This window comes from Molossus molossus, unplaced genomic scaffold (genome assembly GCF_014108415.1).
Source record: "Molossus molossus isolate mMolMol1 unplaced genomic scaffold, mMolMol1.p scaffold_m16_p_2, whole genome shotgun sequence".
Classification (NCBI taxonomy): domain Eukaryota; kingdom Metazoa; phylum Chordata; class Mammalia; order Chiroptera; family Molossidae; genus Molossus; species Molossus molossus.
Window position 1 is genome coordinate 138,032,743 of NW_023425355.1, and position 14,971 is coordinate 138,047,713.

Genomic DNA, 14,971 nt, shown 5'->3' on the forward strand with positions numbered 1-14,971 from the left:
TATAATTCAGTGGCTTTTAGCATTTTCAGAGATCTGTGCAACCATCATTACAATAGATTTTGGATTATTTTCTTTCTTTTTTTTTTTTTAAATCTTTATTGTGGAATGTAAAATCTTTATTGTGGATATTCCACATTGACCCCCCTCCTCCCCACTCCCGCCCCCCTCCCGTTTTTTCCCACACTATTGTCTGTGTCCATTGGTTATGCATATAAGTTCTTTGGTTTATTTCTTCCCACCCCCCCCAACCCCTTTCCCTTTGAGGTTTGTCAGTCTAGCAATGAATTTGTACTTCTTAATCCCTTCACCTTTTTCACCCATTCCCCCACCCCCCTCCCATCTGGCAACCAACAAAATGTTCTCTGTATCTATGAGAATGTTTCTGTTCTACCTGTTCATTTTGTTTGTAGATTCCATTGTTGATAGATATGTATTCATTGACATTTTGTTTCTTCAAACATTTTATCTTTTTCTTCCAAAAGACCCTTCATCATTTCATATAATAATGGTTTGGTGGTGATGAACTCCTTTAACTTTTTCTTGTCTGGGAAAGTCTTTATATGGCCATCAATTCTAAATGACAGCTTTGCAGAATAGAGTAATCTTGGTTGTAGGTTCTTGCTTTTCATCACTCTGAATATTTCTTGCCACTCCCTTCTGGCCTGCAAAGTTTCTTTTGAGAAATCAGCTGACAGCCTAATGGGAACTCCCTTGTAGGTAACTAGCTGCCTTTCTCTTGCTGCTTTTAAGATTCTCTCTTTGTCTTGAACCTTTTGCATTTTGATGATGATGTGTCTTGGTGTGGGCCTCTTGGGGTTCATTTTGTTTGGGACTCTCTGTGCTTCTTGGACTTGTATGTCTGTTTCCTTCACCAAGTTAGGAAAGTTTTCTGCCAATATTGTTTCAAACAGGTTTTCGATTTCTTGTTCTCGTTCTTCTCCTTCTGGCACCCCCCAGATGCGAATGTTGGCATGCTTGAAGTTGTCCCAGAGGCTCCTTATACTCTCCTCATTTTTTTGGATTCTTTTTTCTTTTAGCTGTTCTGATTGGGCATTTTATGCTTCCTTATATTCCAAATCGATGGTTTGCTCCTTGGATTTACGTACTCTATTATTGAAGCTGTGTAAATTATTCTTTATTTCAGTTAATGCCTCCTTCAATTCTAACTGTGCATCTATGATTTCTGACTGGTCCTTTTTTTATGCTCTTGAGGCCTCACTAAGTTCACTGAGCATCCTTATAAGCAGTATTTTAAACTCAGCATCTGTTAGGTTGCTTATCTCCATTTCGCTTAGTTCTTTTATTGGGGTTTTGTTCTGTTCTTTCCTTTGGGACCTGTTTCTCTGTCTCCTCATTTTGGCTGCCTCCCTGTGTTTGTTTCAGTGTATTACTTAATGAGAGGTATGGGGTTAGCTGAGACCAGATGCTGCTCGTTTGAAAGAATTTAGGAAAACCTGAAGCAGGATCCAAGACAGGCCAATCCTATGGTTAAGCAAGTGGCAACAGCGTGGGTGGGCCTGAAAGTTGGGTGGGGTGGGGTGGGGCGGGGCCTCAGGGGGTAACCAGGGTGGGGCTACCAGTGTGAGCCAGGTTGCTGGAGTCCCAGATATGGCTTCTGTCTGCCGCCCCAGGGAAGGGCTCACCAAAGGAACAAAGGCCTCTGACAGCACATTTGTCCCGGAGAAAGCTCCCTCTCCAGCCCTCACTCCAGTGCCAAACAGCTCAGTTCTTCCCTGTGTGTCTCTGGTGCCCCTGGAGCTGCCTCCCCTCCGAGCTTAGAGGGAGAGAGTCTGGTAAGTCCGTGCACGGGCCCTTTAAGGAGCTGCCTGGGGCTCCAGCTGCTTCGGCTTCCCTGAGCCTCAGTTCCCTCTGGTTTTCCAGCCAGAAGTTATGGGGACTTCTCTTCCTGGCACTGGAACCCTGAGTGGGGCACCTGGTGTGGGACGGGGACCCCTCAGTCCTCAGGAAGGACCTTCCCAGCCGCGGGATCCTCCTGATTTTTATCTGCCACACTTGGGTGCGGGACCAGCCCGTCGCGCCTCTGCCCCTCCTACCAATCTGGATGTGGCTGCTGCTTTCATTCCGTAGTTGTACGACTTCCATTCAGCTTGATTTCAGGCGGTTTTGAATGGTGGTTGTTCTATAGTTTAGTTGTAACTTTGACGTGGTTGTGGGAGGACGCGATACCGTGTTTACCTATGCTGCCATCTTGACCGGAAGCCCTTTGAATTTGGATTATTTTCATTACCCTGAAAGAAACTCCACACCCCTTAGCTGACACCCCCAAACCTCCTTCTTCATACTCCCACTCCAGCCCTAGACAGCCAATAATCTGTTTTCTGTCTCTATGGGTTTTCCCATTCTGGACATTTCATATAAATAGAATCATAGAATATATGGCCTTTTGTGACTGGCTTTTTTCCCCTAGCATAATGATGTCTACATCTGTCTATAACATCTACCAGTACTTTATTTCTTTTTATTGCTGAATAATTTTCCATTATATAGATATAACACATTTTATTAATAAATTCACCCATTGATGGACAATTCGAATTATTTCCACTTTTTTACTATTATGAATAATGCTGCTATGAACATTGTGTGTACGTTCTTATGTGAACATATGTTTTCATTTCACGTGGATATATACACCTAAGAGTGGAATTGTGGATCATATGGTGACTGTATGTTTAACCTTTTGAGGAATTGCCAGACTGTTTTCAAAAGTGGCTGCAATATTTTACATTCCCATCTGCAGTATATGAGGGCATCGATTTCTCCACATCCTTAACACTTGTTAGTTATTGTCTGTCTTTCTGATTATAGCCATCCCAGTGGACATAAAGTTATATCTCATGTGGATTTGATTTGCTTTTCCTTGATGTCTTAGGATATTGAGCATATTTTCATGTGTTTACTGACTACTTGTATATCATCTTTGGAGAAATGTCTATTCAGACACCTTGCTCATTTTAAAATCGGGTTATTTTTTCTTTTTATTATTAAATTGTAGGTGTTCTTTAGGTGTTCTAGATACAAGTTTCTTATTAGATATATAATTTGCACTATTGACATTTGGACTGGGTAATTCTTTGTGGTGGGGACTGTCCTGTGCACTGTAGGATATTCGGGAGCCTCCTGGCTTCTATCTACTAAACGTTAATAGTACAAATCTCCCAATCCCCAATTGTGACACTAAAAAAAACTGTGACTCCAAACATCCCCTGGGAGCACAGGCAGAATAGCCCCCATTGAGAACCACTGATTTAGAGAAATCCACTTATATTTCTCTCTCCTTCAGCCTATTCCCTTCCTTTCCTTATGGCAGCCATTAATTATTATTTTGGGAGGTTATCTTTCCATTTTTAAAATATAAGTAAACCTGCATGTCTACCTCCCCTTCCTTGATAAGTGGTAGCATACTCATACATTTTTTTTTATTGTTGAAAGTATTACAGATGTTTCCCCTTTTTTTCTGCCTGTTTTTTTTTTTTTTCACTTAACATTATAGGTTGGAGATCAATACATGGAAGGATATAGAGATATTCTTTACTCCTTTTATAGCTTGAAATTCAGATTACAACGAACCATAACTTCCAAAAGTTCCTTATGAAGCTGTGATGTAAACATATTTCCTGCCTAATGGCTGAAATGGCTGTATAGGCAAGCGATGGGTTTTCTTTTTTAAGATAATACTTTGGGATAGGAAATGATTTTTACCAGTAGGTGCCACTGTTGCATAGCTTTGGCAATGCTCTTTGATGACCCATCCTTTACTGGTTGTGTGTGTATGTGTGTGTGTGTGTGTGTGTGTGTGTGTGTGTGTGCCCACATACCCAAACACATATATGGATATATGTTTCCTTTTTAACAAATACATATGCTAGCATGCTGGAGGATACTATTCCCTCTTGTTTTTTGTACTGATCACTCCACATCAGCACACAGGGATCTTCCATATGCTTGCCTTGCTGTCTACATCATTCTTTATTTAACCTGCCTCAAACTGATGAATATTTAGGTTGTGTCCATTATTTTGTTACGTTAAATCATGCTGCAAATTAGTATCCATGTTCATATGTTCTTGTACCCAGACATTCACACTTCTGTCGGATGAATTCCTAGAAGGGGAATTGCTAAATCAGAGGATATGTGCGTTTTACATTTTGAAAGCTTCTATACTCATAAGTGAGATGAGAACAATAAAACCTAATTGCTACTGAACATTTTTATGGCCTGCAATCAGTTTGTTGGAGAAGAATAGCCTTAAGAGCCAGCATTTGTGATGATGGTGAGAAGTCTTATTATAAAAAAAAAGACCAAGGTAATAGAATCACCAGGCAGCAAACACCAGGAAGCCTAGGGAATCACTTAAACTTAAGCAAGTAACAATGACTTACAGTGTGTAATGGCCATTCTGACCCTTCTAGCTAAAAAAGTAAATAATTTGGAAACCAGGAGCCTCTTTTAGGTGTATTTGCTGCTAAAATCTGTTTCATGGATATGGGGGAGGAAAAATCATTTTTCCTCTACCCTTCTAGATTCTTGGCTGAGACCCCCTCTGTAATCAAAAACAAATTAATAGGGGAAAAACAAAGTTTAATAATGTGTACATTCTGTATACATGGGAGAAACTCAAGAAAATGGTGTAACTCCCTGAAATGGCCCATGCTACCACCTTAAATACCATCTCCAGCTAAAGACAAAAGAAGATGTTGGAGGTGGGGGAATTCAGTAATGGGAGGTGGCCAGGAAAAGAAGAAAACAAAGGTAAGGTTGTTATACAGATTTAAATCCTCCACCTTATCCTTTGATAAGAGTTTCTGGAGACTTATTTATTTATCCTCACCTGAGGACATGTTTTGCATTTATCTTCAGATAGAGTGGGAGGGAGAGAGGGGAGAAAAGAGAGAAACATGTATGTGAGAGAGACACATCGACTGGTTGCCATCCACATGACCCCAACCAGGGCCAGGGAAAACTGCAACCGAGGTATGTGCACTTAGCAGGAACTGAACCCGGGACTCTCTGGTCCGTGGGCTGATACTCTAACCGCTGAGCCAAACCGGCCAGGGCAGTTCCTGGAGATTTATAGTCACTTCCTCTTCCTGGTACAGAGAGGGAGACACCATTACAAATAGAGATTCCCTTATAATGTCTCTTACAAAAGGATAATTTTTACTTTTATTCAATTTTCAGAGCTTCTCCTATGTCTGCTGTTTCTTAAAAATAATCAGCTCAAACTAATGCCTATATCAAACAGACATATTTTGGGGTGTTAAGTTCTGATCCCCTTCATGGACCATCATGACCTACCTTTGGCATGCATGATTAGTCTTATGTTTGCTTATGAAATCATTAGAGATACTGGCATCCAGGGCAGATATCTAGGAGGAGGTGTCTCTTATATAGGAGAAATAGATTTTTCTCTAAGAATGAAGGTAAACGCTTCCTGAGTCTGAGAGTACCAGGAGAGAGTGAGTAAAATTTATTTTATTGCATTGTTTCTCTGCTTAATCCACAAGGTAAAATAGAAGGCTCTGAGACTTTGCAGACATTTAGGATTCTACAGCAAATTTGATTTTTTGGCTTGCTTTGAAGTATCTTTATCTGACTTTTAGATGATGCTTACCAGGAATACAGTTGTAGCTGATCTACATTTTGACTTTATATCAATCACATGGCTGTTGCTGACACCCTTGTCCTTGAATTTGGCTTTAGATTTCTCCAGTTCAAGTAGAAGATAGTTCATGGCATTGTGAACTTTATATTTAAAATATTTTTGGCTTCTGAGACATATGTAGAAAAAGGATCTCAATCCAATGTTTAGGTATGTGGATATATTTAATTTTTAGTATTTCTTTTCTGTTTATTGAAAACAGTAATTTTAAGAACCCGAATTTACATAGATATAATATCCTGAGAACAGAACCCATGTTCCACCTTCAGACACATCAACACACACATGCACACTTGGATGGTGGTATTGGTAAGGAAAAGTGAGAAATTTGAAGCATTTTAAGCAGATGCCAAAGGAAATTTGAGATTGTGGTATTTAATATTATTTCACCTTTAGTTATTTATCATACATATGACTTCTTTTATACCTTTTTGATCCAGGGATTTTCAAAGTCATAACTAATTTTACATTTGACACAGTGGATTTGCGGAATAGTCACAAATAATTAAAAGTCAACTCAGGTGAAGGGTAATATGTGTTATTCATTAAGCATAATTAATGCATAACATTTTCCTACCTTTACTTGAAGCCCTGTTTGAAATATTTTCTTTTTCCATGTTATTTTTCAACAGCCTCACATGGAAAGCAAATTAAGAAGTGTTAAAAACAAACAAACAAAAAACCCCAAAACAAAACAAAACAAAAAACAAACAAACCCCAGACAGCCACTTAGAGTAATTTTTGAGGCAACTTTTATTACTTTGAAGACTGCTTTGCATTTAGAACATTGTAGTAAACATCACCCAACTAACAAAACCACCGTATAGAAGTCATTTAGAGCTTAGTTTGGGCTAAGGAACTTGACTCGTGAAAGCAGCTGTCAAGAAGACAGCTATACTATGGGTAAAATAGCCTTTATGGGCCAGTCTGGGAGCTTAATAATAGTCATTTAATTTTGTCTCTGTGGAGATGATAAACTTAGAGTTGATACCAGGCTGTTGGCCATAGTAACTGCTCTCTATCTGGAGAAAGAAAAATTCTTCCAGGCATTATGGCCACTGTGTAACGGCTAGGGTATCTTTTTCACCAGAGTCTCCTCCTTGCCCATGACTACTTTTTGAAAAGAGTACCGCTAGGAGTAAGCTCCATTTTTGAATCACAGGGTAAGTCCATAATTTTAACAATAAATGAATGACTAAATGAGTACTTCAAAGGTAATGTATTTTAAAGCTTTTATACCTTGAGCTCAATGGGAGATGCCTTAGAAATAGGTATTTCAACCCTTTGAAAGATTTTTTTTTTTTTTACAGTAAAAATAACTGGATGCTAGCAGAAAGAGATTATTAAAAAAAAAAGAAGTCACTGTGCCTTTGCAGCTCATCCACTTAAGTGCAGTCCTAAATATAGTGTAGTATTACCCACAAGCTGCTGCCGCAACCCTGCTTGCAGTTTAGTTGGAGACACACGACATAGACTGGTGATACATGTAACTAAAATACGGACACTATGTGAGCACACCCTCCTTAATGCTACCAGCATGGTCAACTAGAACTTCTGCTATGTATGGTAGGATGTTCTGTATCTGTGCCATTCAATATGGGAATCACTAGCCACATGGGACTATGGAACACATGAAATGTAGCTAGTGTGGCTGAAGAACTAAATTTTAAATTTTTTAAAATTTTAGTTAATTTAAATGTCAGTACCCATCTGATATAACAGCACAGGCAGACCTTCATTTAGCATGGCAACCAAGGACTTTCATGATCTGAAGCCAGTGTACCCTTTATTTATTTATTTATTTTATTTTATTTTTTTTATCCTCACCCGGGGACATTTTTCCATTTTTTTTTTTTGTTCTTCAGCTAGAGTGGGGAGGGGGAGAGAGAGAGAGAGAGAAACATTGACGTGAAACGGACACATCGAATGGTTGCCACCCACATGACCCAACCAGGGCCGGGGACAACAGTGTACCCTCTTTATTCATCATAGCTGGCTTTACACCCAAAATTGAGGGTGTATGTTCCCTGAACTGCCTTGCACTTGAACATGATATGTTATTTGGGGTGTTTTCTCTCTTTTTGAATGCCCAGGCTTCCCCCTCCCTGCAGTTTCCCTCAAGACTCTTCCTACAAATTCTAGTTGAAATACTACTTCTTAAAAAATTTTTTTTTATCCTTACCCGAGGTCATTTTTGCATTTATCTTCAGATAGAGCGGGAGGGAAAGTGGGAGGAAGAGAGAGAAACATCTCAACATGAGAGAGACACATTAACTGGCTGCCACCCACCCAACCCCAACTGGAGCCGGGGACAAACTGCAACCGAGATACGTGCCCTTAGCGGGAACTGAACCCGGGCCTCTCTGGTCCATGGGCCGATGCTCCAACCACTGAGCCAAACTGGCCAGGGTGAAATGCTACTTCTTCAATTAAGCCTTTCCCTGCCCTGATCCCAGACTTACTGACTTAGGATCTGAGAGGCCTTGTATAATGCTTTGCCCGTAGTAGGTGCTTTGTATATGTTGGGGTTGAAAGAGATAATGTATATTTACTCTACGAGTGGCTGATTGAGATTAGAACATAGTCTAAAATGGGAAGCTAGCATGACCTAGATATTAGAACTCAACAAAGCACATGCAACAAAAAAATAAAGCCCCAAACTATAGACTAATGTTGGTTATTAATAAAGATGTGAAAAAATCTTAAGTAAAATATTAGAGTGGTCTAATTTAAAAGCACTAAAGATTAATCAATCGTGTCCTGGTCAGTTTGGCTCAGCGGTAGAGCATCGGCCTGTGGTCCACAGAGACCCAGGTTCCGTTCCTGCTAAGGGCATGTACCTCGGTTGCAGTTTGTCCCCGGCCCCGGTTGGGTCGTGCGGGTGGCAAACACTCGATGTGTCCCTTTCACGTTGATGTTCCTCTCTCTCTCTCCCTCCCACTCTATCTGAACAAAAAATGGAAAAATGTCCTCGGATGAGGATAAAAAAAAAGATTAATCAATCATGACTGGATAGTGTGTCTCAGGAATTGAATTGATTACATATCATATTGGTCAAACAAAAGGTAGAACCCTCCATAGATGCTCAGTAGGCAGTCTATAGTATTTAAACCCTGGTGCTCACAGTCTCATAACAAATTAGTAGGAAAAAGGTACTTCTTAAATGAAGGAGAGAGTATCTTTTACAAAGCAATATCCAACAGTAAATGCAATGGGGAAATAGTAGGATGTTCCTATTAAAACCAGAAACGAATAAAAGATGTGTACTATTGTGACTAATAAAGTTGTTAAAATGAGACCATCTAATGCTGTCTGGGGAGTGAAGCTGTCGTTTTCCTGCCTGTTTGTAGAAAAAAGAATCAATACAACCTTTTGGAAAATCAGTTAGGTGGTCTATTTCACAAACCATAAAAATATTCATACCCTCTGACTCAGACATTTACTTCCCAGAAATTCTCCTAAGGAAATCTGATATGTTGACAGAGATACAAACAGGTACTCATTATGACATTATTTAGAAAAATCAGAAATGGCAATAATCTAAATGCCCCACAATGGGGAAATAGTTAAGACTATTATGGGGTATCCCTATAGTGAAATATAATTAGTCATTAGAAATGTTTAAGGCTTTTGATGCCATGAAAATGTGTTTGTGTTGAATTAGAATGATCTAGATTGTATTTAAACATTCCCTCCCTGTGTGTAAAAATCTCCTTTGTTTCTAGGTGGAAAAATTAGAAGTCATTTTTTTTTCTTTTTGGTTAAATTCCCCTCCATACCTCCCTTACTCCCCTCTGCCACCCCCCACCCCCACCTCCAGCTGGACTCCACAAGGGGAACCTGAGCTGTCTCTCAGTACCCAGTGTCCCAGCAGCACACACAGCATGCCAGAGCTGGGAAGGTCCTATGTCTTCCTGTCCCTTTTATTTTACACATCACATATCAGAACCGAGGCCAACCCCTTGGTGACAGAGCAGAACTGACAGTTGGTCCTGTATTCCTTCTACTTTCTGAGAGGGTCAGTGATTCAAAAAGCACAGCAAGTGCTGGGAGATGACTTTAAAGACAAGTGTCTGTTCTTTGAAGTCTATTTCTCACTAGCTATTGACTAGAGTTGAAACTGGAAATGATGTGAGCACTAAGTAGTCGGGAGGGAAGAGCAAGGACAGGGTTATTCTGGTGGAAGAGGGGAGTGAGGGAGTTGGTTTGGCACATCAGAATTCTTTCCACATCTCTGACACTGCCTCTGTAGTCTTGGTCAAGACCATAAAACTATTCTGGACCTCTTTTTTTTTTTTAATCTATAAAATTAGATGCATCAGACTAAGGTTACTTTAAAATCTATTAAACTATGGAGGTCAGTAATTGACAAAGTGAGGCATGTAAGAATTTCTTTATTAGCAATAACTGGCTATCACTACCAGATCATTATAATTGGAAAGAATTAAACAGACATTGGGGACTCCAGGTGGAATATGGCTCTTCCCATGTGCTCTTCTCCTGGTGAGCAGAATAGCATCATTTTGTTTTTTCTTTCACTGGGCTATCTTTTTCAGTAACCCCTGGAATTCTTCAAAACTAACTTCTCCGTCTCCATTCTCATCCAATTCTTTGAAGAGGTCCTCCAGGGTGTTTTGATCCTGGTGTGAGACAAAGAGGATGGGATGGGGAGAGGAGAGAAAATGAATCAGTTATGTGCTTCTACACATTCTCCGAAATTAGAGATACTGTGTCTGCATTCCAAGAAGGCAGCTGAGCTTTTGATCACATGCTTCTGATAGTTAGAGGATGAAAAACCAACTTTAGCTGTAATATTACTCCATGTCACAGAACAGGGTACCCTTTTTATTTCCTATACCATATATTTATTATTTTAACAGTGATAATGTGTATTTTAATATAATTGATTTTCTATGTAATCTTAAGTATTTTTCTTTATACCTCTAAAACCATTCTTTTGATGGAGTCCAAACGCTTCACTGGACTTCTGAGGGTCCCACAGCCCACAAATAGTTGAGGACCCCCGCCCCAAGGTTTCCTAGGAATTGGTTTGTGTCTGTCTCCAGGGCTGGGCTGGCATATAATCAAGGCATTATGCATGGCTTGCTGCTGGCTGCCACTGTGAAGGGCTTTTGGTAGCTTGTGAAATCTTCCCAGTGGGTAGATCACTTCTCAGGTGAGGAAACAGAGGGTCTGAGACAGCTGCTGACTTACTCCAGGGCCCACAGCTGATAAGTAGTGGACTTGAAGTCCAAACATTGACTCTAGAGCCCAAACCCTTAACTAGCTACTACCCTAGTTTTTCCCAAACCCTGGGCTGCAGCCCACCTCTGTACTAGGCAAGATGACTTTGGATCAGTGGTTCTCACACTTTGGCATGCATCAGAATCACCAGATGGGCATCCTGACCTAAATAAATACAGATTGATGATCCTACTCCCAGAGTTTCTGATTCACCTGGCCTGGGTGGAGCCCGAGAATCTGTATTGCTGCAGGCGATGTTGGTGTTGCTGGTCCAAGCCCAGCCGTGCTCAGAGAACCACTGCTAGAAATGTTACATGAGCTCATGTGCAGCTCGACCCCCTTTTGACTACTGTAGTGTCTTAAGCAGACTTAATATTTGTCTCTGTCATAAAACTCAAATCCTAAAGCCATTTCAGCTCTGACTTTCAGGTAGGAGTCTATCTGTGGCAAAATAGTACCTAGGAAACCTCTTGAAATAACAGTTCCATTTATATGTTAACTCCAAAATAAATTTTGTAAAATATGGTAAAAAACATATAGCATAACATTTACCATCCTAACTGTTTTAAAGTTTACAGTTCAGTAGTATTAACTATGTCCACACTGTTGTGCACATATCTATATATCAAGATCTGTTTTAACCCTTAATATTCCTACAAAGGCACTTGGTGTTTTGCTATGATCACAAGACCAACCTATAAGTTAGTTATTCAATACCTTTTTTATAATCACCAAACGCTCTTTTCCTGAAGCCTTTACTAGGTACTAAACCATACAAAGTGATGATGTAAACAGTGTAGCTTGGAAAACCTTAGTAATCATTATGAAAATATAATTGAGTACATGACTCAGTAAATAGATTTTTCAAAACTTACCACAAGTCTTCCTACCTCTATCCAAATTATAAAGTCATTTGTGCTTTTTATAGGAAATACATAGAATATAAGAAAATTTAGAAAATTCTACCAGTCTTATCTTTGAAAAGCAACTTGTTTAATTGCCTAGGCTCTACTGTTGGATTATTATTTTTCTTTTTTTATTATTCCTTCTTTTTATTATTTTTTATATTATTTTTCTTCCTTTTAGAAAAAAGTTGTCTTTTTTTAGAATTTAATTTTTCTCAGAAACATTTGTTTTATTTATTTATTTATTTATTTCCTCACCCGAGGACATTTTTCCATTTTTTGTTCAGGTAGAGTGGGAGGGAGAGAGAGAGAGAGAAAAAAAAAAACATCGACGTGAAAGGGACACATCGAATGGCTGCCACCCGCATGACCAACCAGGGCCAGGGACAAACTGCAGTCGAGGTACATGCCCTTAGCGGGAACTGAACCCGGGTCTCTCTGGACCAGAGGCCGACACTGAGCCAAACCAGCCAGGGCTGTTTTAATTTTTTTAATTAAAAATATCCTTTTCTGCCAGTGCCTTTAACTGTTTTTGTAAGGTTATTTAATATTTTAAGCATAAAAAAATGAGAAGATAATGGTTTATAAGGTCATTGAATTCAGCCGCTTTTCTTTTTAGTGCTAACCATAGAAACCTTCTCAACAACTAAACCCAGAGACCTTTTCACATCATATTGGCAGAAGGGACATTTCTGGTTAAAATCTGGAAGGCAAATGCTTTCTTCTGAAGTTACAGCTAACAAGTGACCACTTGGATGTACCAATTACAGCCCTTCTGTTTTGAAAATCGTTTTTAGTTGCAAATGGAAGAAAGCACAATGAAGCTCCGACAGAGAGTCCACCTTTCCCCATTCCTTTTTGCTTCTGATGCATTTCGATTTTGACAACTCTGGGATGGTTCAAGAAATTTCATCCTTTCCCGAAGGTTGAGAAATGCATGATTGCCTCATTAACACAAATTTAGGTGCTTAACACAAATTAACAAATTTAAATGCTTTGGAAATAGAAATGGGTTTCTACAGAGAGTAATTTGTCAGCAGGAAGCAGGTTTTCTTAACAGACTGCCAAGTAAATAGTCTTGTTGAGAGACCCTACCTATAATGATGAAGGGCGTCCAAGGCTAACTAATATTAATTTACTGGCCTCTGTGTAAAGCCTGGCATGGACGTGCTGAATCCAGGCTGAGGTTCTTCATGTGTTTGCGTGACGACCTGTGCGTCTTCCAGACCTAGCTTGGTAAAAGTTCTGTCACTGCTTCCATTTGCTATGGCTGGTTCAGAGAGTTCTGTGCTAAGGCTGTGGGGGAGAGAAGGCTGGGCCCCTACTTTCTAGTAGCTTGCCGTAGGAAGTGGGGCTGGCCACCAGGGGAGGAAAGCACACGTTAACTGCTCTCCCTTAGGTGACAGCCTGTGGTTTGGCTGCTGTGTGCTGTGCCCCAGGTGGAGCTCTGATCAGTATCAAAGACCTCAGCCTCTTCCTGGCTCCTTTCCTCTCCCCTCCCCTCCCACCATCAGAGGCTCGTTCAGGGGACTCTATGGTTGTGTACTCACTTTTAGTAAACTGGGGAATTCATTCTGAATCAACAGCCTCAGCTCCTCCTTTGACAGCTGGTTTGGATCACCTTCTTTAGCTGCGTATTTTTCAAAAATGCTCTTCAGTTCTTTAGAAGACAGTTTTGCACTCATTTTAGTGTCCTGTAAATTAGGAAAGAAATGAACTTACCAAAAAGCCAAAGTGGAATTTTATACTAATGATTGCCAGCAGGAGTTCAGTGCCATTGGCATAGGTGGGGGACTGTGAAGAAAAGGCTTGGGGGTGGGTGGGCAGGATTGGGAGGAGGGTGTCAGTGGGGGGAAAAGGAAAAACATCTGTAACAAAAATAAATTAATAAAAAAAGAAAAGGCTGGGGACTGGGATGAGGGGGTAGCGGGAGAAATGGAGGAGGAAAGAAGAAAGTGGGAACTGCACTAATGACTGCGAACATGTTTTTAAAATAATCATCTTAGCAGTATGTTAAATGTCTGTTCTTAGAGTACATCTGTTAGGAGATAGTACCTGTAGCCAAACACTTTAATTAGTAATTACGACATTCATCACTTTTTATATACCTGGTCTGTACTCTGTAGGCTGTAGTTTTGCAGAAAACTGACCGCAGCTTCTAGCCTCTAAATTACTGGTGATATCGTTAAAATAGCACAAACCCTCTTTCTCTCCAGACCATGATCTTTCACACTATTCTGAAAAGAAGCAGAAAGAGCTCCAGGTAGGGAGTACTAAAAGCACACTTACCTGGTCACCAAACAGCAAGGCAGCTGAGAGAGTAAAACAGGAGTGTAGAGAGCTGAGCAGATCAGGCGACTTTTATAGTCTGTACAGACGGACACACCACCCTGATGATGAAATTTTCCTTTCATTTGCCATTTAAAGGTAATTATTAATGGTTTTTGAAATCCAACCTTAAGACTGCATGAACCTTATAATTAAGGGTGTTGTAAAACTGGCCAACCGGCACAGACTTGTTGAAGCACCTGACCCGTAGAATGGGTTCCTAGGTCAAGAGGAACAGTTCAAGAGGAGCTGCCCAGGTAGGGATAATCTTCTCTAATAGGACTTTAGCCACCAGGAGGCAGTGTACAAGGGAAAGCTTCAGCCCAGTGAGAAAACATAGACCATGACTAAAAACATTTATATCCATGAGACGGGGGGAAGCTGTATAAAATCTGTTTGCCGTACCTCAAATGGTCTGTTATGCAGTTTTAAATATCCAGGGGCAGAGCAGACATGCTTCCCTGGGTTGTTCTTTTGACAGATAGGACAAGTAAGGTAGGCACGTTTCACGGCCTTATTATTTCCCCACCAATATTGATTCATACATGCTATCATTTTATCAGTGGACCAATAGTTTAATGAATGTACAGTAGTTAAGAACGTAAACTTCAGAGTCTCTGATAGGACCGGGTGGGGTTATTTGGTCTGAAACAGACCTTTCTCTTTTATCAAACTAGCAACTGTTAGATTTCAAATCTTGTGTGTGTGTGTGTGTGTGTGTGTGTGTGTGTTTCCAAAGCCAATTGTTGGGTTTAGCCAATTTTTCTAAATTACCAGCTGGGAAATATCCCTTTGGACCCTGACAGGATTT

The 14,971-nt window shown here is 40.2% G+C and overlaps 2 protein-coding genes across 2 annotated transcripts in view; one reads left to right on the forward strand and one right to left on the reverse strand.

Moving 5' to 3' along the window:
- Nucleotides 1-14,971, forward strand: part of CTPS2 (CTP synthase 2) — a 118,137-nt gene that overhangs the window by 48,196 nt on the left and 54,970 nt on the right. The window lies entirely within an intron of this gene.
- S100G (S100 calcium binding protein G) lies at nt 10,219-14,246 on the reverse strand. The gene is given in 4 exon segments (XM_036270242.1): nt 10,219-10,323; nt 13,383-13,526; nt 14,122-14,183; nt 14,186-14,246. Coding segments are annotated over 4 exon segments (372 nt in total).